This window comes from Corythoichthys intestinalis, unplaced genomic scaffold (assembly GCF_030265065.1).
Source record: "Corythoichthys intestinalis isolate RoL2023-P3 unplaced genomic scaffold, ASM3026506v1 HiC_scaffold_24, whole genome shotgun sequence".
NCBI classification, from domain to species: domain Eukaryota; kingdom Metazoa; phylum Chordata; class Actinopteri; order Syngnathiformes; family Syngnathidae; genus Corythoichthys; species Corythoichthys intestinalis.
This window is the reverse complement of record NW_026651593.1, coordinates 2,841,210-2,866,724: the sequence shown is the minus strand read 5'-3', so window position 1 is coordinate 2,866,724 and position 25,515 is coordinate 2,841,210. Positions and strand designations below refer to the sequence as shown.

The 25,515-nt window shown below is 41.6% G+C and overlaps 1 protein-coding gene across 9 annotated transcripts in view; it reads left to right on the top strand.

Annotated features, from left to right (window-relative positions):
- Positions 1 to 20,090, top strand: part of LOC130911283 (zinc finger protein 260-like) — a 117,145-nt gene extending 97,055 nt beyond the window's left edge. The window contains exons 4-8 of one of the 9 annotated variants that reach the window (XM_057829145.1): positions 16,700 to 16,843; positions 16,941 to 17,764; positions 17,860 to 18,285; positions 18,382 to 18,916; positions 19,276 to 20,090. In XM_057829145.1, the coding sequence (XP_057685128.1) occupies positions 16,700 to 16,734 (35 nt within the window). In that variant the 3' untranslated portion in view covers positions 16,735 to 16,843; positions 16,941 to 17,764; positions 17,860 to 18,285; positions 18,382 to 18,916; positions 19,276 to 20,090. Of the gene's footprint in view, positions 1 to 16,699; positions 16,848 to 16,940; positions 17,765 to 17,859; positions 18,917 to 19,275 lie in introns of all 9 variants that reach the window. The other 8 variants (XM_057829142.1, XM_057829144.1, XM_057829147.1 and 5 more) reach the window with 8 other exon arrangements.
- The last annotated feature ends 5,425 nt before the right edge of the window (positions 20,091 to 25,515 follow it).

Below are 25,515 nucleotides of genomic sequence, written 5' to 3'. Positions count from 1 at the left end.
CGCGACCCCTTGTACCCACAAATATTATTCATAATCTTTCCTTCTTCCTTCCAAGTGCAATAACCAGTAATAAACATTATAGGGCAACACGGATGAAAAAACATTTCAAAATTCACATTTCCCCGTTTTTTATTTTTTGGATTTAGTATAATAATTTATTGCTTAAAATAAGACTCTTAAGCTTATTTTCAGCTAGCTATTTTTCTTCCAAGAAGTCTGAGAGAAATACACTTGAAGCGCTGGCAGATAATTTCACTTATTTCCAAAGGATTTAAACTTAAAACTGACTAGTTTTAAGGAAATGTGTTTTTGCAGTGTAGTAATGTTATATATGTTAGGAATGGCTTACTTTTAAAGGCATTTTTGTGCAACTTAGGTATTTACTCTGTAAGTAACTGTTGCCAAAAGTTTACCATTACACAATGTCAGACAATCTGTCACTATTTAGATGTTGGAATTTACTACTTGTTCATATGTGATGTTGAAAAATAGAGCAATGAATTATATTTTTGCACAGTAATATTTCCTCTTGTGTATACGTTAAAATTTTACATAAATCTTTTAATAGAATTATCGACTTGACATTATCGGTTATCGGTTGGAATGAAGAGGCAATTATCGGTTATTGGTATCGGTTGAAAAATGTATTATCGCGCATCACTAATTATAACAATACAGGTATATTTGAGAGAAAAGGCATGTTATTTTAACTCATTCAAATCTTAACATTTGAACATTTAAATGTGTAAACTAAAGTGCAATCATTCGTAAATGAATGGCTTCTGGTTTTTGAAATGTAAAGAAACCAATCTATTGTGATAAAACAACAAAAATTGCAATAACTGCATTAACCATCAAAGTGAAGTCTAACTAACTGTAGTCTTGAAACAAATCTGAATAACATTGCAATAAAATAATGTAAACTGGTTAAACTTGAGAGTAACTGAGATCTGTCATGACAGAACATTGCTTCAATGATATCTGGCGCCATCTAGCATCGTGAATGGGTGTAATGTCTAGACCGCGAATATAAGACGACCCCCACATTTTCAGTCTTATTTCAATGCAAAAAGCAGCCTCTTATATTCGGGCCAATACGGTATAACCCACCCCCCACCCCCCAAAAAAAAAACTACAATTTGTGAGCCAATCATAATTTTTCATATTTATGTAATTACAGTGTATCACAAAAGTGAGTACACCCCTCACATTTCTGCAGATATTTAAGTATATCTTTTCATGGGACAACACTGACAAAATGACACTTTGACACAATGAAAAGTAGTCTGTGCGCAGCTTGTATAATAGAGTTTATTTGTTTTCCCCTCAAAATAACTAAAAATATAGCCATTAATATCTAAACCCCTGGCAACAAAAGTCCGCCCGTCTCATCAGACCATAGGACATGGTTCCAGTAATCCATGTGCTTTGCTGACATGTCTTCAGCAAACTGTCTACGGGCTTTCTTGTGTACCATCTCCAGAAGAGGCTTCCGCCTGGGGTGACAGCCATGCACACCAATTTGATGTAGAGTGCGGCGTATGGTCTGAGCACTAACAGGCTGATCCCCCACCTCTTCAATCTCTGCAGCAATGCTGACAGCACTCCTGTAACGAGTCACATGACATTTTGGAAGGAAAATGACAAGCAGTACTCAATTTGGACATTTAGGGAGGTACGTTTTTTTCAAAGGGGTGTACTCACGTTTGTTGCCAGGGGTTTTGATATTCATGGCTATATTTTGAATGACTTAGAATTTTTGTAATTTGGGGTCGACTGTTTGAAATAGTAGCTTTGAAAAGTAGTTTGAAAGAGGGAGAGAATTTTAAAAATAATGCCACTCAACTTGAGAGTTAAATCAGGTGAGACAATACTTTTGGCAATACTGTGGATCCACATCATACAAGGATTGGACAAAGCACATGTAAGGCACAAATACTGCCAATCCTCAACAGGATTTGAGGAAACTCTACAGACTACAATTGACCTGTGTGCACAATCTGATGAAAGCAGCATGGATGACAGGCAAAACAGTCATTGGCCACTGCTTCTCACCCCAATACACACGAGTCTCTTAATCCGTCCTTGTGAGCGAATTTTTGACCACAAATTGAGCAAGAAACATGTTTTTTTACCAGTGTGGGTTCTTGTGTGTCGTTTTAAGTGTTGAATTTGAGTGAATCCTTGACGACAGACTGAGCAGCGAAAAGGTTTTTCGCCAGTGTGGGTTCTTGTGTGTCGTTTTAAGTGTTGAATTTGAGTGAATCCTTGACCACAGACTGAGCAGCGAAAAGGTTTTTCGCCAGTGTGGGTTCTTGTGTGTACTTTCAAGTGGTGAATTTGAGTGAATCCTTGACCACAAACTGAGCAGCAAAAAGGTTTTTCGCCAGTGTGGGTTCTTGTGTGTCTATGTAAGTTTGTCTTTTCAGTGAAACTGTGACCGCAAACTGAGCAGGAAAAAGGTTTTTTGCCAGTGTGGGTTCTTGTGTGTACTGTTAACTGGTGAATTTGAGTGAATCCTTGACCACAAACTGAGCAGGAAAAAGGTATATCTCCAATAAGGGTTCTTGTGTGTCTGTCTAGGTTGCTCTTCTGAGTGAATTTTAGACCACAAGCTGAGCAGACAAGAGGATTTTCACCAGTGTGACTCCTCATATGCATACAACAAGTATAGTTATTAGCATAGGTTTTCCCAGGTTGAGATTTCTTATGACCATCATCTTTGTAAGGCGAGCGCCATTTCTATCTGATGGTGCGATGAAAATGTGTGCTTGCGATCCTTCTGTTGAGCTGCTGCTTGGAGGCTCCGTCCCTCTGCTGGCCTCACTCGGACCATCTTCGCAAAAGGGCTCGCCAGTCGACATGGTGATATCACCCTCCTCTTTAACGTATGGCAGCATTACCTCCTCCTTTTTGATTGGAACTTGTACTTCTCTCTTTAACTGTTGAGCGTCAGGACCAAAATGTTTGCTGAAACCTGCAAGACACAACAAGACAAATGATATATTTTATGGACAGCCTATCTAGCCACTAGGCCGTGAGGGTAGACTGGCTTAGTATGTACGCGCACATACAAGATGCATTCTGGGCTGTCATTCCCATGACAACGATGCACTGATTGGCTGTTAGTCATTGTGCATTGACACACCCTCATCCTTCAGGCGCAAGCCGTGGCAATTTTATTTATTTATTTTATTATTATTATTATTGTTTATTGATTTTTAAAAAATCAAACAAAAATTTAAGCAGTCACAATTTTAATCATGAGGGGTTTTTTTTCACCAAATATTTTTTACATGAGTACATTTTTTTGGATGATTACTTTTACTTGAGTAATATTATTTTGAAGTAACAGTACTCTTACTTGAGTCAATATTTTTTGTCTACTCTACCCTCCCCTGTTCAAAAGAAAGTGACTCAAGAATGTCCCCAAATGAAGTATAAATAAGATCAATAAATCCAGGGTTTCGCCTAGGATTTTTTTAAGCTGTGGCGGTGGGCTGCATCGGAGTCGGACAGCCTCACTATGTCGTGCCATGGAGAAATTGCGTCATATCACGAGAGATTAGACTTTTTTTCCCCCCCATTTTTTCCCAAGAAGAACCATAACAAAGATCTATTCAAAATATTTCATTAGCCAGGCTAATGTTGTTGCTCTCAGCTACAGTAGATGTACTGTACATAATCAACAGGTGGAGCCCCCCAAATGCCCCAAAATCTGGAGGAAGTGACTTAAACAGGAAATGTTGCTTTAGATTAACTTCCTATTCATCTGTTGACATTCTAGAGCAGGGGTCCTCAAATACAAATCTTGAAGTTCCACAATTGTTTTGTTCATACAAGCATAGGTCCATTTATTTGTGTCGATCAAGTACAAAACAGGTCAAAGGTGGTAACAGTGGTTTTCTTTTGAACAAACAAAAATACAATGCACATTCTGATTTAAAAAAAAAAAAAAAAAAAAAAAAAAACATCTTGACTTACAGTGGGGCAAATAAGTATTTAGTCAACCACTAATTGTGCAAGTTCTCCCACTTGAAAATATTAGAGAGGCCTGTAATTGTCAACATGGGTAAACCTCAACCATGAGAGACAGAATGTGGAGGAAAAAAAAACAGAAAATCACATTGTTTGATTTTTAAATAATTTATTTGCAAATCCTTGGGCAATTGGGCATTGTTGGGCAACACGGACTTTCAACTCCCTCCAAAGATTTTCTATGGGATTGAGATCTGGAGTCTGGCTAGGCCACTCCAGGACCTTAAAATGCTTCTTACGAAGCCACTCCTTTGTTGCCCTTGCTGTGTGTTTGGGATCGTTGTCATGTTGAAAGACCCAGCCACATCTCATCTTCAATGCCCTTGCTTATGGAAGGAGATTTTCATTCAAAATCTCTTGATACATGGCCCCATTCATTCTTTCCTTTACACAGATCAGTCGTCCCGGTCCCTTTGCAGAAAAGCAGCCCCAAAGAATGATGTTTCCACCCCAATGCTTCACATTGGGTATGGTGCAATTCAGTATTCTTTTTCCTCCAAACATGCGAACCCGTGTTTCTACCAAAAAGTTCTATTTTGGTTTCATCTGACCGTAACACATTCTCCTAGTCCTCTTCTGGATCATCCAAATGCTCTCTAGTGAACCGCAGACGGGCCTGGACGTGTACTTTCTTCAGCAGGGGGACACGTCTGGCAGTGCAGGATTTGAGTCCCTGGCGGCGCATTGTGTTACTGATGGTAGCCTTTGTTACTGTGGTCCCAGCTCTCTGTAGGTCATTCACTATGTCCCCCTGTGTGGTTCTGGGATTTTTGCTCCCCGTTCTTGTTATCATTTTGACGCCACAGGGTGAGGAGTTGAAAGTCCGTGTTGCCCAACGGTAACCCCAAAACATCACTGCTCTAGAGGAGATCTGCATGGATGAATGGGCCAAAATACTAGCAACAATGTGTGAAAAGCTTGTGAAGAGTTACAGAAAACGTTTGGCCTCCGTTATTGCCAACAAAGGGTACATAACAAAGCGTTGTGATGAACTTTTGGTATTGACCAAATACTTATTTTCCACCATGATTTGCAAATAAATTCTTTAAAAATCAAACAATGTGATTTCCTGTTTTTTTTTTTTCCACATTCTGTCTCTCATGGTTGAGGTTTACCCAAGTTGACAATTACAGGCCTCTCTAATATTTTCAAGTGGGAGAACTTGCACAATTAGTGGTTGACTAAATACTTATTTGCCCCACTGTAAAATTACACAAAAAACATGCAAGTGCAATGTTCACACATGTACACTAAGTAATTTACAAGATCTGTCGTTAAGGTGCAAATAATAACTACGTTTTGTAACTGTAAAACACTGCTGGACAAAAAAACAAAACGTGCAAGTAGTACAGTACATGTTCACATGTACAGATATAGACCCTACCCACGTGACGTCACAACTCCGCTCTCCTGAATGGTACCGCCCAATTGTCCGTCAAAACATAGTGTTAACCTGTTACGGCTACGTACATTCCTCCTATTTACGGCGTGTTTTTCTGCTCCTTAACATTAATAATCAAAATGGTGAAGGCGTGTGTGGCTGTTGGTTGCACTAACAGAGAAGATGGAATGAGAGACTTGAAGTTTTACCGTATTCCGAGGGATCAAAAGAGGAGAGCGAAATGGACAGCTGCAATTCGACGTGAAAACTGGGCACCAAAAAATCACCACAGACTATGTAGTAGTCATTTTATATCCGGTAAGATGCATTTAAGATATACTTAGAGGGTTTTGGGCTGACAAATAACCACAATTAAGATCATTGCTAGGCTAATCGCCGACAACATACACGTAGGTATGTAGTGAGAGTGCTATCGCTAAACCATATAAACATTAAAAGCCTTAACTCCATTGACAAACGACATGAAATACATTAGACTTGACAGTGGATGTTAGCAATAACAAAAGATTTTGAATTGAAAATTTCGTAACTCACCTTTCCAAGCACAAGATAGATTCCTGCCGAATTTTCGTGGACGAGGACCTGTTTCACCCAACCAGCAACGAAGTATTTATAAGCCTCCAAGCTCTTGAAGTTTTTCAAGTTTTCATGACAATAGGCTGATTTTGTGTGGACAAGATAATTGTAAATATCAGCGTAGCAGATGTCAGGCAGACAGGGCGAAGACAGTGGGTCAAAAAACATCGATTTGGGCATCAAATATGGATCTGGCGACTGTATAGAATGAAGCTTTTCCACATAACGCCTTTTATGCAACACATCCAGTGAGTTTACGGCATCAGAAAGCACCGGGTCTTCCATGAAATGCATTTTAAATTCCTCGATCAATTGAAACCAATGCTAATACAGAGACAAAATGACGGACAAGTGGGCGGAACCATACAGCGAGCACGTGGTTTTGTGACGTCGGTGGGTAGGGTCTATAAATGACAAGCTCTGTCATTAAGGTGCAAACAAAACAATTATTGACAGTAACTTTAACAGTAAAACATTGCTCAATGAGAGAAATGGCATTTGGGGGTCACAAAGCTGTTTAATAGCATCATCATCATCATCACCTCCCTACATGAGACTTTTGAACTAATAAAGACATTTTCACAAATATCAGATTATGCTATAAATTGGTCAAAATCAATTATAATGCCCTTATCAACAAACTCATGGAATCCTGCAAATCAAAATCACAATATTCCAATAGGGAATATAAAGTATCTTGGAATCAACATTTCACCAAAACTTACAGAATTAATTAAACTAAACCATACACCCCTCCTAGCAAAAATATGTGAAGATTTGACACACTGGAATAATCTACCCATCTCACTTTTGGGCCGGATAGCAACAGTCAAAATGAAAGTATTACCACAAATAAACTATTTGTTCTCAATGATCCCCTTTAAACCCACTCAAAAATGGTTTCAAGACCTAGACTTGGCCGTCACAAAATTCTACTTTAAAAACAAGAAAAACAGAATTAGCCTTGCCAAATTGCAAAGAAATAAACCAGAGGGGGGTCTAGAGGCCCCTAATTTCCAACACTATTATATAGCAAATCAAATACAATATCTTATTAGGTGGTTATATCTTAACACTGAACAACAGTCATGGCTAGAATTAGAGCAAACAGACTGCAACCAAATACAATTGGCAAACCTCCCCTTTATTAGCTCTAGTATTAAGCACCATAGCTGCTTCAAAAACCCAATGATAGCATGTACCTTGAAAGCCTGGTGGAGAGGTATGGAAATTACGCAATCACAACAAGCCCCGTGTAAATTCTCACCAATCTGGCACAACCCAGACTTTGGAGTTAATAAAATTCCTATTTATTTCAGCACATGGGATGATACGGGAATAAACCAGTTACAGCATTTGTTTAAAGATAATACATTCATGTCATATGAAAAAATATTACAAGATTTCCAGATCAAAGGGGTCAATTTCCTTCAATACAATAAAATCAGGGCAGCCATCAGAAGCAAATTTCCATCACTAACGGGTACGTTAGACCCACCACCTTTCGTAAATAAAATAATAAATATACATCCTCAACAAAAAAAAATACTTTCAAAAGTATATAAAGCCCTCTCATGTAACAACTCTACTTGCCTACCAATCGAAAAATGGAATAACGAACTTTCGGTATCATTAGATAATAACTATTGGTCCAACATCTGTAAAAATGCATTTATAATGACAAAGAATAAGAACCTTCAGCTTATACAGTTCAAAATACTGCACAGATGGCATATTACTCAATCTAAAATGCACAAAATGGGGTTCTCCCAATCCGATAAATGTATAAGCTGCAACGAAGATATTTCAGATACATACTTTCATGCTCTTTGGCAATGTAAACCAATACAAGATTTCTGGGCACAGGTAACGAAGAAACTCTCTTTCCTATTGAACTGCAGGATTCCATTGTCTCCAACTCTTTGTCTGCTTGGCGATCTGAATACAGTGAATATCTCTATCCATCAAACCCGTCCACTACTAGCAAGTCTAACGATAGCCAAAAAAACAATATTGTTGAATTGGAAAAACAAACAAAACATTAGCATTAACCAATGGCTAAATCTAATCATTGAATATATAACATTAGAGAAAATATCTGCCAAACAGACAAATAAAATGGACAAATACGAACAACAGTGGGAAACGGTCGCAAGAATGATGAACATAGACTAAGGATTCTCTCTCACCTGCGAAGGAATGCCACAAAAATAATAAAAATGTATACATAAATGGATGTATGCGGGGTGTCCAGGGAAGTTGTATGCATTCTTCTGCAGCTGGAAACTGGACATGTTTAAATCCGAACTGTTTTATACACTCCCAACAGCATGTAATAAATAATTTTTCTTCCTTCACAGTTTAGTCGGTCAATGGGCTTATTTTACAAGGATACTCATGGACAATTTGGTTTCCAGCTGCTGGGGATCATTTGCAACTTTTTTTGGAACACCCTATATATTACTTATCAGACTTGGAACAATTAAGGAACTATGCGTAAATAATACACTTCACTGGTCCTTGGCATACATCTAATGGTGTTTGATAAACCTCTTCTTCTATCAGCTTTACAGGTGGAGTTTGTTGGCGTCCTGCCCTGGGCCGTCCCGCCGCCGGTCTTGGCCCCCGGGATTTTCGGCCGGGGCTTGTCCGGTTGCGTCTGGCTGTGCGGGGGGTCCCGTCGGGCGCGCGCTGGTGTCGTGGGCGGGTGGGGGGGCCGTGCGGGTGCCGGTCCGGGGCCGCGGCCCTTCCCCGGCCGGCCGGGGTGGGGTGGGGTGGGGTTGGGGTGGGGGCCGGGGGGTGTATGCGGCAGCCATGATTCCCTCCCAGGTCCGCCCGGCCGGAGCCGCGTCTCCCTGTACCGGGTGCCGGGGAGGTGCCCTCTGGTGCCATACCGCGCGCCCCTCTTGGCCCGGGGGTGGGTTGTGGGGGGTGCGCTTCTCTCCCCTTGGTCTGTTTCCGGCCCTGTCCGCCTCCCTGGGCCGCGGCGGCCGCGGCTGCCCCCCGGCCGGCGGGGTCGTTAGCGGGGCCTCTTGGGGCCCGCGGGGCCTAGGGTGAGGCTTGTTGTCCCTTGCCGGTGGGGTGGACACCCCCTGGTCGCCGGCGCTTGGTGTGGCGCCTGCTCGGGGTGCGGGGTGGGTGCTTGGTGGGTGGGAGGGGGGTGGGCGGTCGCGGAGGCGCCGTGGGTGTTCTGGGGCGGGGATTGATCGGGGCCCTGACGCTTCTTCCGCCCTGGGGCCGGTGGTTCTGGTGGACGGGGCCACGCCCGCGGGAGCCTGCCTCTTAACTCACGCACTTCTCACTTCGGCACTGTAAATATTTTTCACCCTGGCACTTACATGCTCATACATTTCTCCGGGGAGAGTTGGGACGGGGCTTTACAGTCCCAGCCCGACTCCCCCCTGTTTTTAATGCACCACACACCAAGGTTGTGGGATGGTTGGGACCTGCTGGGGGGGGGGGGGGGGCCTCACGGCTGCCTCCTCACCACAGGCCCCGCCATCCCTGCACCTTTTTTAAATGCACCACACACATCATACTCCACAGGAGAGCTCTGGCAAAGGGCGGTGGGACGGGCGGCTGGACAGAAACTCCATGCTGCGGTCCCACAGCCCCAAGCCAAGCTCTCCTATTTTAATGCATACATTGCACTACCCTCCCCTCACACCCCCATCACGGTGCTGGGTGATAGCTGCCAGTCGGGAACCTGGCAGCCACAGTAATAGGGTGGTAGGTGGGTCCCACACTTTTTCTATATGGCGTGGCTCCCGGGGTGTGGCCTCCCCTCTGCCTCGGCTGCCGGCCGCGCGAGTGGGTTGGGGGGTCGGGTCTCCGGTCTTGCATCGCCCCATGGCAGTCCCTGGGCGTTCTCCTGCCTCCGCCTTCCCCTCTCCTCTCTGGCTGGGCGTCCGCCCTGCGCTCCGTCGCGGGTCGCTGGCTGGGCGCCGGTGTATCAGCGGGGTGTCGCCTGCACCGGCGGGGGACCCTGCCTTGCCTGGGGCTTGGTGGGCCGCTGGGGGTCCCGTGGCGTGCCGTGCCGGTTGGGGGGCTGTGGCTGTGGCTCGTGGCCCGGGTGGGCAGGCGGGGGTGGGTGTAGGCGTGGGGTTGGTGATGCGTCCCCCCCTGCCATCCCTGAAGGCCGGTTGATGGGCGCGCGGGTGGCCCGGAGGACCACCCTGGGTCCCGGGGGGGGGGACGGTGGCTCCTTTGCTGGGCGGTTGGAGGAGGGACGGGATGCGCATGGCCCCCCACCTCGCCCGCCCGCCCTCCCTCCCCGGGCTGGCTGGGTGTGGGCCGTGGCCCTGGGTTGGTGCCCGCGCGGTCTCTCCGCCCGTCTGCGTGGCTGTCGCGCGCCCGGTGGGGCTTGCGTGCTGCTGGATGTGGTAGGGCATGCTCGGGTTGGGGGTTCCGGTGCCGGGATTGGCGATGCGGCGGCGTAGGGTTGGTCGCCAACGGGCTTTCACTCATAAGAGATTCACACGATTACTGGGTTCTAGATCACAGAACTGATTTGTGTACACTCTACCCCTTTCAATCACTTAGCTTATAGTCTTATAGACACCCCCACCCCCATTCTCCTCTTTCACTGGCCAATAGGCCCCCACATGGTGTAAACCGGAAATACATCGCGCTGACGATAGCACCAGCATATTAGTAACTAGTTTAGATGTTCAATGTATTTCTTGTTGTTGTTTGTGTATGTGTTTCTTTTCTTTCTTCTCTTGTATTTCTTTTCTTCTGTCCCCCCATAATCCCTTCCTGTTCGCTGCTTTGTCATAATAAAAAGGTATTTTGAATGATCACAATGGGAGTATGTCAGACTCTCAATGTGAAACATTAAAACTGTTCAGAATCCGGGCACTTAGACTTCCATTCTCTGTGTCAAACAGCTGAACAGGACAGGTTTAAAAAAAAAAAAAAAAAATAGCATCATCAGCCTGTGGCCTGTACTACGAAGCCGGTTTTCGGGCTTATCGGGGTAACTCGAGAGTAACTTCATCACGTGCAGCCTAACTTCCCGGCTAACCGGGAGTACGAAAGGTGGATATGTTGAAACTGGGGAATGTTGCCATGGCAACATACGCCACACGTAAAACCTGGTCGTCTCAGAGTTAGATCTTGCTTAACCCAGGTTTCCGATTAACCACGCTCTATTTAAACAGCAGTCCTCCGCGCACGTGCCCTCTGGACGACCTGTACGACATTGGCGCGCGGATTGTAAGGGGACGAGTAATCCGCTGGTGGACCCGAAAGATGTTCTCTATGAGATATATAGATTTTCAGCTGAGAGAATTCATTACCTGTGCCAGCTGATCGAGGTGGACTTCTCTTATGTAACCCGCCTGAGTCAGGCTGTCACAATCGAGCAGAATGTGTGCCAGTCCTTGCGCTATTTCGCCAACGGACAATATATATGTATTCCATTGGTGATGCTGAATATTTGAGTAAGAGCACTGTATGCCGTGTGATTCGGAAAGTGGTAGGAGTGGGTTATGGAAAGGCTTCAAATTGATTGTTGAAGATGCTATACAGAAACCTGTGTCGGCTTCGCTGAATGTACAGTAAACGAATGTGGCGCTTTGCTCTCATACTATGAATATATTTAACAAACCTTTCCAGTTGTATTTCGTTGTGTAAATGCATTCATAATGATCATAAAAATATGTAGACTATATAAACATTGAGAAAACTTTTTTTCTGCCAACTCAAAGAGATTAAAATAAATGTCAAATCCACTGATAGAACAGATACACAAATATAAAAGATATAAATGTTTATTGAATATGCATCTTACAGGCTTGTTTAACTGTGAGAATTCGTTCCAAAAGACGGGCTTTAATTTGTAATCATTATGCACAGGCATCGTCATAAATATGATCACACAAAACGCAACCACGCATCGCATCCCCACATTTCTATTTCTCTTGAGTCCTCACAAATATAACATAAAATTGTGGGGGGGTTTCGGGCTTGGGCCTGCAAATCAATTTCATTGATCATGCTCAGGCTGGGTTGGGCTGGATTTTTTTTTAGGCCTGATCTAACCTCTACTCTGAAGATGTTCAAAGGACATACATATTCATACAGTCAGTGGGACTAAACACACAATCATACTGCTTCATGTGGTGATGCACATACGATAAATTATTTCTTACAGTTAACGTACCAAATCTTATTTAATTGTCCTTGACAGCAGGCTTTATTTCTTTTCATGGACATGAGTAAACTGGCATATTGACGCATTCACACGATCTGAAATCCGCTGCCAACAGACCGGTCACGCTCTACTCGCTGAAGCGGTGTTGGATTTTGCGGTGAAGGTGGATTTTAATTCCTCATAACTCCGCATGATTATCGCACATTCCTCCTCCGTGAAGTAAAGTGCCCGTGCCATCGTCACAAGTAGTGTTTTACTCTGGTCTTTGCCCCCTTTTATGTGAACGCGCAGTAACTCTGATTGGTTTGACACAGGTTCGACTAATCAACCTCATAATCAGCGTCGTAGCACCGATTGACCACAAACTAGGTAACCAGGTTTTGTCAACTCCAGTTACCCGCTGGTAAGCAGGATTACTTCTGGGGAGGTTGAACTCTGTTCGTAGTACAGGCCATAGTACTTCAGTGTGTCTTGTGGTTGATGAATCTGGGAGTGAGATTTGTTTGATTTTCGTTGTCATTTCCTCCTTTTCTTTTCCTTCGAACATTGCTGCCATCACTTCAGTCCTGCACTCTTTTATTATTTCTCCATCAGAGAACGGTTTCATATGTATGGCCAACACCCACGACATGCTAGGTGAGCACTCCATGCAATTTGTTGTTGTGTCATAGATTTAAAAATAACCTTGCTTGACTCTTGATATAACTGCTTCAGCCTCCTAAGTTCTTGCCTTCTTAATTCTGATTTCGGAGGAAACTTATCTTCAAAAGAGCCTTGCTCTTTAACATAATGGCGTTTCACATTTTCACTATTTATCAGAGCAACTGTCTTAAAGCATATTAAGCACATAGGTTTGCTACTTGCAGTTGGTAAAATGGACGCATATTTGTCAGTCCATTCTTCATTGAAATGTCAATTTTCATTGTCCACTTTTCTTGATCAACTTTGAGCATGACATTTTGTTAGATTCGGTCTTCCAATGGTGGCATGTAAACAAACAGAATAAAGTGCTGGATGCGACTCGTGTTTCACACTGCTGTGGTCTGTCAACTCTAGTTAGCAGCATGCAGGCTTTCTCAGCCAATCAGCTCATCCATGCAGGGTCTCTCAGCCAATCAGCGCACCGTTGTCATAGAGATGACAACAGAAGTGGGACGTGGAAGATATTTGACCAAAAATGAAACAGAATGTAGTGATAGAATAGTAGCGCATAACGATAGATGATAGATCGGCGATTCATACAAATAATACTGTATATGTTAAAAAAAGTTTTTTTTCCGGATTTTTTTTTATTCGTTTATTTTATTTTTATTGTTTTGAAAAGTGCCATTTGCTCTGGGTCCGCAGAGAGGTGTGCCGTGGTCAGGTCGTGGGCCGCGGTCCGCTAATTGAGGACCCCGGTTCTAGAGTCACTTCCTTTCCAGTAACCCTAAATGAACAGGAATTGACCCGTAAATGTCCCAAATTCAATAGGAAGTGACCTGTAAATTCCCCTAAAAGCTGTTTTGTTTTTTTTCTGGGTTAAGCGAAGCGGTCGATGATGACAATAAATATTTTATTCAAATATTTCATTCATTCATTATAGTACAGTATAATAATAAAAGGTCACATAATTGACATTGTTCTGAGTAGGGGATGGCATGGCTAGGGATGGCGTGGCTCAGTGGTAGAGTAGTTTGCCCCCCAACCCAGAGATTGTGGGTTCGATTCTCTGCTCTGATGAACTTGCCTAAGTATCCTTGAGCAAGATACTGGACCCATATTGCTCCTGGTGCTGCGTCACCAGTAGGTAGATAGCAATGTAGTGTAAAGCACTTTGAGCACCTTGAAAGTTGGTAAAGCACTATAACACGATTTACCAGTACATTTTTGAGACAACAACTTTTACTTCAGTAATGTTACTCTCACTTGAGTCCAATTTTCCGCTACTCTACCCACCTCTGCGTTTATCCGATATCATTCTTGTTTACTTCAGTAATGTTACTCTCACTTGAGTCCAATTTTCCGCTACTCTACCCACCTCTGCGTTTATCCGATATCATTCTTGTTAAAGAATTCCCCGTGATAATTCATCTCAACCCGAATCCCTCTACTCGCTAATTTTAGCAAGACTAACATTAGCCCTTGAAGATGAACCGTGCGGGAAGCTAATGTCCTACCGATTTCTTATCGGGCCGACGGCGGAGGATGGAAATACGCAATATAGATTAGACTGAGGAGCCACTTGAGTTGCTTAATGTCCCGCGTGTCTCCGTGAAGTATCGAAAATGAGAAGTTATGCTAATGAGGTTATTAATTAAGCTAATTTGCATTCACTAGAGAATCATTCCAAGTCAGTGTGCTTGTCCTCACATAATGGACAGTATTGATGGAAGTTCTACATTGTTACTTATGTCTTGTCGCCTCCCCTTGTCTCCCATTGTCGAAATTTATTTTAAGAATTGCGGAAAATCAGACGTCGAAATCCTTGTTGATTTTCAGTCACTTCCTTTTCATTTGGGGGCATTTACTGGTCACTTCCTGGTGAGTTTGGGGCATTTACGGGGCACTTCCTGTTGATTTAGGAGCATTTATGGGTCACTGCCTGTTGATTATGAGTTATTGCAAAGGAAGTGACTTAAGGATTTACCCAAATGAATAGGAAGTGACTCAAAAATCAATATTTACCTGTTCATTTTCGGTCAGTTCCTTTTCCTTTTTGCGCATTTACGGGTCACTTCCTGTTTTTTTTTTTTTTTTTTTTTTTTTTTTTTTTTTTTTTTTTTTTTTTTTTTTTGGCATTTACAGGTCGCATCCTGTTGATTTTGGGTTACTGAAAAAGGATGGGAAGCAAGAATCGTTTAATTAAGCATGATTTTTTATTTTAACTGGCTAAAATATACCAATGGTTTTAAAACAAGCTTTACTATGGAGGTAGATTTGTGTCTTTATTATTCAATCAAAACAAAAAAAAGTCGCTTCAATCAAAATATATATTTTGAATAGAAAACAAAAAGCAACTATAAAAAATGATAAAAATAAAAAAAATGAAAAGAAATGTGTTTCAATGCAAAAATTAATTTGAAACAAAAAAAAAAATGCATTTGAAAGCTAGGTAGTTACAAGGTAGTCCAAAACTTTGCACTTCAAAAGAAATATGGGCACTTCAATATAAAAAATAATTTCAAATAAAAATATTATTCTCGAAAAAAAAAAAAAAATTAGAGGGGGCAGTTTTATTTTTCAAATGATTTTTTTCTTTGAAATTTTTTTCAGTATTGAAGAAACTTTTTGGGGGGGATTGAATGATTTAGACACAAATATTCTACCCATTATATGGCCCAAATATAAAAAGGGTTGCTTCACTCAAAGAAAACATTTTCAATGAAAAATTAATTATTAAAATTCAAATTTTTGGATCCTGGTGGAGGGTTTATGTGCCACAAGTAACCTAGGCACTAACTCAATTCACTGCTACTTCTCAACCAACTCTTCCACTTTCAGTGGTCTGGTCATCTGGTGCTGTCAATGGCAGCGAACGAGATAATCACCATTTAAGACCCACAGTGTTGGGTAAAAACAAGAGGTACAAACTCAACCCAACGTGAGATCGAACCACAAATTTTAAGAAGACAACACATTGACCTCAGTTGATCCCAACAAGATCTGTCTGTTTGTTCATTCTTTGGAATTAAATGAACCAAAAAGCGAACAGCACCTGGTGTTCCCAGGCAAATTCTCCCCTAAGTCCCTATGGCCTATCAAGGGGACCAATAATCGACTGACTCTGACTTATTGGGCAGCCAATCGCTGCCCGGGCCTCGCCGAGGCTCGTTGTCAGTTGACCAATCGCGTCACAGCTCTCAACGCGGGATAAGTATTCTCTACTACGCCAACTTTTCACTCATTCAAAACACGGCACTACTAGAAGAAGTTGATTCAGAGAGTGAGGTAAGATACATTTTCAAATGAACAAACGTCTTGTACAAGTCATGTCCCTTGTTCACTGATTTGTTGCCTCCAATCTCGGTTATTACTTTGAGGAGAGGCTACAAGGGACTTTAAACATTTATGATTTTAGCTTTTTGGCTAAGCTTAATGCTGGCGCGCCATATGAAAACAAATCACTTGCGCATTCTTTGTTGTTTCCGATTGTGATTACTTCGAGGTAGGCTGCAAGGAAGTTTCAACATTTAAACCTCATGCAGGGGTGGACAGAGTTCTAGATTCCAGTACTTAAGTAGTACTTAAGTAAAAAGTACTTTCATTCAAAAATCTAGGCAAGTAGAAATAAGAGTACGCCAAGTGCAGTCATCATGTTGAAAATAGCTTACTTGCTTTGAAGTTACTTTCTTATTTGGATATATATCCAAATTTTTTATTCTTTGGATATGTACTTATGAGTACATGTGTACTACTCAAGTCAATACACTCTTGGCCACCCCTGCATCATTGGCAAAAACATTGTATTTTATCCAGGGAATGTAAATCTATGTTGTACCATATTTGTCACTAGGAGTAACTATACTCTCCTCTGCATGTTTCAGGAGACTGCTTCTGTTGTGGAGTCTATTCTGGCTGACTTCAAGGGGCCGGCGGGTCTCGACATCGACGGCATCCCAGTGTTCAAGTCTGCTGAGGCAGTAGATGCACACTGGGCCACCGCAAGTAAACATCTTGGATGTATGCAGGTAGGTAGGTTCACGCCCATGTTAGACGCTTGTCATTGGTGTAGACCGGTATGCCAGGCTGAGAGCCATGCTGTGTGCCATGTTCTGTTTTTTGCAGGATCCTCCTGGAATTCAGCTGTACGTGTCCGTGAAGACAATGGTACTGAATGGGGTGCAGCTGAACAAGTACAGGTGCCGTTGTGACAGCAAGTCCCTTGAGGGGCTGCACGCACACCTGTACAACGCCATTCCATCCAGCAGATGTGGGATCATGTCATTTCAAGTGAACCATGAAAAGAAAATACACACATTTTCAGTATTTTATTTTACTTAATTAATGTTTTTCAAACATCATGTAAAACATCAGTTTCTTCCCAAGAGCTGTCACCCTTCTGAACTCAATCCAGCACTCATATTGTAATAATAATCTTTTTTATTCTGTATGTTTTTCTGTTTCTTATTTATTTTTTGGTGTGTACTCAATGGGAAAGCTTCAAATCTCATTGTAGTCTGTATAGTGGCAAAGATTATTCTATTCTATTCTATTCTATTCTATTCTATTCTATTCTATTCTATTCTATTCTATTCTATTCTATTCTATTCTATTCTATTCTATTCTATTCTATGTATGTGTCATTTTTCTTCTCTAAATTGTGTATTAGGTGTACCTGATTGCGTTTCCCGTGAAGTGGAACACCAGGATGGAATCCCTTCGGGTGGCTGGCGGTCAGGGGCGGCAGACAAAATGCATGGACGGCCAGCAGTTCCAGCGCATGAACTAGCACGCTGAGGTGCTGTTTGGTAAGCAGCACATGCTGGAGCCCAACTTTGCTGCTTCTCTGCCCTAACCCGACCAGTCCAAACACCCAGAGGAGGAGGAGCTACTGGGCGTGGAGTGCCAGTCCAGCACGTTCACGCCACGGCAGTACTACGCACAGAAAGGTAAAGCATATGTAATTATGTAGATGAAAATTAACATCAACTTCTACTTAGCACTGGGTCAAATTGTACTGATCCCATAAATGCTGTGTTTGCAGTGGAGGAAGAGCAGTTGCGGCAGGAGGAGGAAGAGGTGTTGCCATGGAGGAGGTGGTGGACCCCGTAGATGGCGTCTGCGGGGAGCATGCTCCCCTCACCCAGGCCGTGAAGGTGGAAGAGGAGGAAAGCCCCGTTCTGCAGGATGTCCTGGGGAGCCATCGCCATCTCCATGTGCCGGGGACAGAGGAGGTGGAAGCCCTGGCCCTGCTGGGGCTGGCTGACAAAGATGACCACTACCACGTGAGTGTCGACCTTCGGCGAAAAATCAGCTTGGCCGCAGGCTCCCTCAACGAGCACGATAAGACAGTCTCCAGCTTTGTGAAGAAGTAAGAGTCCAGGTGGGGCTACACCTTCTTCGGCCGTTGCCTCGACCCGGACCCGCCAGAGAGCAGCACTGCTCAAAAAACTAAGTTTGGCTGGATGAGGTATGCGCAGGCTGCCCAGGTGACAGAAGATCTGCTGTACCTGCTTATTAAGATGCTTCGCAACCACCCACCCAGCTCTAACTTCACTTCTCCCAGCAAAGTGTCAACCTCCATCAAGAGGATTGTGGATCGAGTGAGAGACGACCCCTCTCTGTAGCCTCAACATCCCACTGCCCAATGAAGGGAAAAGATACCGTCATCGCACACACCATATAATTGTCTGCATTAGTCTAACACATTCATCTAACTATTGTTGAAGCAGACTCCACTACATGCCCTTTGACACAGTAAAGTGAATCACCTTATCCGGGCTAATGAGGGGGAGATGAGAAAAATGGTACAGTTTCTCGTAGGCACCGTCGCTGTTCCCGTGCGCCTTGGCCAGTTGGGCGAATTTCAACACCAACATAAACAATAAGTCCATCTCCAGCTTCCTCCGCAGGGAGGAGAAGGTGGCCAACTACAAGGTGACTGTGCAGGCCAGAGCCAAGCCCCACCGCACCATGCTTTCGGACCAGCCGTTGCCCGACGCTCCTACCTTGCCGTCATCTCTGCCACAGCCAGAAAGACCCCCAGTCCAGTACGAGGAGCACCATCACATTGCTGGGAAAAGGCGTGGAGAAAAGCGGAGGTGAGTTGCTCAGACTTTTGTCTTTTATGTAGGGTGCAGGAGGGGGCGTCGCCAGAAAGGACTGTAGGCCGGCGTTAACCTTTGCCGGCGCAAATCATCAGATTTAAAAAAAAAAACTTTTAAAAACGGAATTGTTCTGCGAGCACTTTTAAATTGCACTGACTCACATACTTACTTTTTTCCTGCACTTGTTATCTCATGGCAACTAAGGCAGCCTGACTGTATCTCCAAATTTTTAGTCGCTTGGGATAAAAGCGTCTGATAAATATACTAAATGTAATGTAAATATTTTAAAGGCCCTAGCCACATAAATGAATTCCCAGAAGTGAATTCGTATGGTCTGTGTTCTGTATTTGCAGGTTGGACTTTGATGATCCAAACCCGGTACCACAGCCGCAAATACAGCCACAAGCACAATCTTCAACCACTAGGCCCATCCAGCCCAAGCCTGACACCAGCACATCAGCATCTGCACTGCCATCCAGCGTTTCAGCAGCACCACTACTGCTGGTGGTCACTGCACAGCCTCGGGCGCCATCGGTGAAGTTTGCTGGGCCCTCCTGCGGTCAGTTGTTTGTGTCTGTTCTGGCACCACCTGCACCCAAGGTCAAGCCCATACTGCCCAACAACTTTGTACTAAAACATCTTATATACGGGGGTTAAATCATTATTCTCAATTTTGTATACCACATTTTGTACTTGAATGCTGCTCTACATGAAAGTGCACTTTACATTTGAATGTTTGCTACTTTGTGTTCTAAACCAAAATCACACTAATTGTACTGACTGCCACTTAAAAGAAAAATGTGGGAAAATACACTATTCACTACAGTAAACAAAACTTGAAATGATGCTAATTGAAAGTATCACTTTTGCCACTTCTTATGTCATTTTTAAATTGACAATTTCTTTATGGTATCATATAGTATGGTATCTTTGTGGTATCAGGCAGCTTTTTCCAATGCACCTTCATGCTCCTCTTCTCCTCACCCATTTGTCTTGCAAACTGGGCACTGTTGTTTTCTAATGAATGTGTGATGATTGTCCTCTCTACTTAATGGAGCTTATTATTACCTCAAGCACTGACTTCTAAATTTTACTATTAATACGCTTTTGAATGTTGTAAAATACGTTTGTTATATTTGCCTCCTTAAAATAACTGTATTTGCAGAAAATGTTTTATGGATACTTGATATTTTGAAAATAAAATACACACTCAATAAAAATATTTGTATTTTTTAAAATGTTCTCCTCTTTTCATTATGCATCAATCTGTAACTTTGGCACAGCTCACACCTAAAAAACTGATTTTGATAGTTTAGTGTCCAAAATAATGCCTCAAAGACTTGCTGTGTAATATTTATCTTTTTGGGATTTCAGTATTTTGTTGAGCCTGTGGTCTAGCTTTTGAGTGTTGGGACATAGGTGTTTGATTTGGGAATGAAATAAATTCTCTGCAAGGAGATGTAATTTCTAAGCACCTTACATTTATCAAAAGCAAAAGGGAATCACTTAAAAGGCATGTGAGTAAAAGAGTCTGCTCTGTTTCCCTTGAGAGTGAAATACTGAGCAAGGAGCAAGCTCATTTAAAAAATGACAAAGCAATTAGGCAAACTGGCCAGCAGATGGCATCCTAGAGGAAAATCAGATCCCAGTATCTGCTCAATCCCAGATCAGACCCCAGGATCTGCTGAATCCCAGGATCAGCAATAGGGACTTGGGGGGTCATGATCAGTGCCCAGGCGGTCTCCCAATCAAGTACTAAACAGGTCCAACCCTGCTTTAGCGTGAGATCAGTGTATTTTGGAATAAAAAATAATTTTGATTATATGTCCCAGACCGCTACACGTATGGAGGTAGATTTGTGTCTTTATTATTCAATCAAAAAAAAAGTTGCTTCAATCAAATAAAAAGTTGCTTCAATCAAAATATATATTTTCAATCGAAGAAAACGTCAGTTCAATCAAAAAAATGTGTTTAAATGCAAAAATAAATTTGAAACTCCCAAAAATATATTTGAAAACTATTTTTCTTTGATTGAAAAAAATTTTTTTTTGATTGAAGTCAAGTTTTTTTTGATTGAAACACCATTTTTGATTGAAGTCATGTAATTTTGCGTTGGGACCACATTTTGGCTAGGACATTTGTGTCTTTATTATTCAATCAAAAATTAAGTTGCTTCAAACAAAAAATATATATTTTCAAAAGAAAAATCACTTCAATCAAAAATTTTAAAAATATTCAATCGTAGAAAAAAAGGTTTGAATGTGAAAAAATATTTGAGACTCAGAAATTCGCATTTGAACACTTTATTTTTCATTCAAACTGTTTTCTTTGATTAAAGCAATCCTTTTTGTGTTTGAACCATATTAGGGGTAGGACATTTGTGTCAAAATCATTCAATCGCAATAAAAGTTGCTTTAATCAAAAAACTATTTTTAATCAAAGAAAAAAATAATTTGCAAAAATATATATTTTTTGAAAATATTTTTTAAAATTTGAAATATATATATTTTTTATTGAAGTGTCACTTTTTTTGAAAAGCAAAAAGTTTTAAACTTTTTTTTTTTCAAAGTGGAAAAAGTTTTGAACACACTTTTTTTTTTTGAAGTGGAAAAAGTTTTGAAGGCACTTTTTTTCGATTGAATCATTTTGACACAAAGATTCAACTTCAACGCTAGTTCCGGTGTGTTTGAGTGAAGAAAAAATTAATTTTGATGATATCCCCCAAACCGCTGCGCAGGAGTGAAGCAAACTTCACTAAATGTAGAATTGTGTCATATTTTAGTAATTACATTTGGGAATTTTGTGCTAGGACATTTGGTTTGTGCGCAATCCTCAAAATGAGTTCAAAAAAGCCATTCTAACCTTTTGAGCGCGAGATCAGTGGACTTAATTTTGATTATATCTCCCAAGCTGCGACACAGAAGTGAACCAAACTTTATTGAATGTTGAATTGTGTCATATTCTTCTAAATACATTTGGAAGTTTGGCTCTAGAACATTTGATCTGAGCGCAATCCTCAAAATGAGTTCAAAAAGCAATACTCACCTTTTCAGCGTGAGATCAGCTCACTTGGGCTCAAAAAAGTAATATTGATTATATCTTCCAAACCGCTGCGCATAATTGACCCAAACTTCACTGAATGTTGAATTGTGTCATATTCTACTAAATACATTTGGAAATTTAGTTCTGGAACATTTGGTTTGAAGCGCAATCCTCAAAATGAGTTCTAAAAGCAATACTCACCTTTTTAGCGCGAGATCAGCTCACTTAGGCTCAAAATTGTAATATTGATTATATCTCCTAAACCTCTGCGCAGAAGGGAACCAAACTTCACTGAATGTTGAATTGTGTCAGAATTTACTAAATACATTTGGAAAATTGGCTCTGGAACATTTGGTTTGAGCGCAATCCTCAAAATGAGTTCAAAAAGCAATACTCACCTTTTCAGCGTGAGATCAGCTCACTTAAGATCAAAAAAGTAATATTGATTATATCTTCTAAACCGCTGCGCATAATTGAACCAAACTTCACTGAATGTTGAATTGTGTCAGAATCTACTAAATACATTTGGAAATTTCGTTCTGGAACATTTGGTTTGAAGCGCAATCCTCAAAATGAGTTCTAAAAGCAATACTCACCTTTTTAGCGCGAGATCAGCTCACTTAGGCTCTAAATTGTAATATTGATTATATCTCCCAAACCACTGAGCAGAAGTGATCCAAACTTCACCGAATGTTGAATTGTGTCATATTTTACTAAATACATTTGGAAATTTCGTTCTGGAACATTTGGTTTGAAGCGCAATCCTCAAAATGAGTTCTAAAAGCAATACTCAGCTTTTTAGCGCGAGATCAGCTCACTTAGGCTCAAACATATATTATTGATTATATCTCCTAAACCTCTGTGCAGAAGTGAACCAAACTTCACTGAATGTTGAATTGTGTCAGAATCTACTAAATACATTTGGAAAATTGGCTCTGGAACATTTGGTTTGAGCGCAATCCTCAAAATGAGTTCAAAAAGCAATACTCACCTTTTCAGCGCGAGATCAGCTCACTTGAGCTCAAATAGTAATATTGATTATATCTTCCAAACCGCTGCGCAGAAGTGATCCAAACTTCACTGAATGTTGAAATGTGTCATATTCTACTAAATACATTTGGAAATTTTACTCTGGAACATTTGATTTGAGCGCAATCCTCAAAATGAGTTCAAAAAGCAGTACTCACCTTTTCAGCACGAGATCAGTTCACTTAGGCTCAAAAATGTAATATTGATTATATCTCCCAAACTGTTGCGCAGAATTGATCCAAACTGGTTTGTGCGCAATCCCCAAAATGATTTCAAAAAGCAATACTCACCTTTTGAAAGCGAGATCAGTGCACTTTGGCAGAGAAATGTAATATTGAGGATAACTCCCAAACCGCTATGCAGAAGTGAACCAAATGTAACCCGGTGGTTAACAAGTGTCAAAGTTTGCTTTGTACAACTTTATGATGTCTGATTATAACTTGTTAATGTATTGGACCAGTGCATCAGAAGCTAGACCCGACTCACAGGAGACAACCCGGCAGAAGCAAATAAAACTTGAGACACAGATAAATGTGGGTTTTTTTGTGTGTAATAAAAAACAACAATATTAAACTATTTTCAATACGTACACTGAAAAGCAAGAAAGCAATTTAAATGCATAAAACAAATCAATGAATCGAAAAACTGTTACCTAAACCACCCTAACTTTACTAAGTGTACTTAGTGTTTTTTTTTTCTTTAACGTCTAATTACAGACCTAAAACGCTATGTGAGCTCACATGTGAATCACTGTTGAATATTATGGAACGTTCCTCACAGATTCCCAGCTGAAACAAAATAAGGTGTCCAGTTCAGGTTCGAAAATTGTGTTAGCTCGCCCCCGATCTCCCCTTCGACAACCACTCCTGTGGCTCGACAGGTCGAGAGCGGAAAAATAAAAGGGAAAAAATATATGCTCCACAAGCGATCTCCCACGATGTCCTCAATGAAAGAAAGGCGACTCCCGCATAAAAGACCCGGCCTAAACAGGCCAAGGTAATATTAACATCATGCTTCAAATTCATCTTTTTTCTTCTTAACATGTCATATAAAACACTCACCAGAATAAGGTGATGAGGGCACGTAGCTAACGGTTGTTAGCTAATCCGCGTTGTCACAAACTGCCTTCCTAACAGCCAGTTTGCGATGAAGACGCAGCAAACATTTTTTTTTTTTTTTTCAAATGTTTTTTATTGGTTTTATCATAGTAGCGCAACAATATACAGATACACACAAACAATACAAGCGACATCCACAAGTAGACATGGAAACAGCATTTGGTGCACACATTCAAAAAGAAAAAGGGTAGACGAAACAAAAATACATAGTCTGGGATACACAAGATGGCTACTTAGTTTGACATTTCAGAGTCCCAAGGACTCAAAGGGGACAAATCGGCTATGTAGAAAGGGAGAGCTGGACAGCACCTTACAGCATATTTTATGAGAGGGATACAAGTTCAGCATTGTTTACAAGACAATATATGGAAATCAGACTAAATTGCAGACGGGTAAAGGTGGTGGGTTAGGCTGTAGCAGCTTAATAATAGGGAGCTATGTTTTAGATCGGGTCTCAAAAAAGGATAAAAATGGTTGTCATGTTTTTGTGTATGTCTGGAGAGAGCCGTTCACAACATGTCTTAGGTGCTCCAGTTTTAAATTGGACATGACTTCTTCCATCTGGCGCTCAAAAGATGGAGGCTCAGTTTTTTTCCAATTCAGTAAAATAATGCGCCTCGCAAGTAGGGTAATAAAAGCTATTGCCCTGTTCTGGTGTGAGGAAACTAATATGGTTGATGGTACATTCCCAAACAGTGCGGTTATACAGTTTGGCGCAATGTCCTTCTTACATAGAGATGACGGTGTTGTGAAATTTTCTCTCCAGAATATATACAGCCTTGGGCACACCTAAAACATGTGGCTTAAGTTGGCCCGGGTGAGACCACATCTTGGGCATGCTGGGCTAGCACCTGGATAGTTTCGAAATTTTACCTGGTGGCCAGTGTTATCTGTGTTATCTGTGGAGAATCTTAAATTGTATTAGTCCATGTCTTATACAAATAGATGATGAATGGATTGATAGTTTGCCAAGTGTGATCAGTGAGCTCCTCACCCAGCTCTTCCTCCCATTTTTGTTTCAAATGGGTTAAAGATGCAGCACTTTGAATCCTGTCATACAGAGTTGAAACGATGCCTCTGATGGTGGGGTCCAATTCCAAGCAATTGTCAAGCCAAGTTTTAGGTAGCAAGATAAGTGAGAATTTCTCCTTCACAAAACTGCGAGCTTGAACATATTTGGAAAAAATCTGATTGCAACAGGCTAAAATCCTCTGTTAGCTGGTTGAAAGAGGCAAATTTCCCGTTTCTAAAGATATCTTTTACACATGACAAACCCCCCCTTTGTCATCGCTGGAAAGATGGATCGATAAGTGATGGGGCAAAATGTACATTGGAATTGATAGGAGTTGCAGGTAAGGCGGACCTGAATTGAAAATGTCTTCTAAACTGAAACCAAATTTTTAA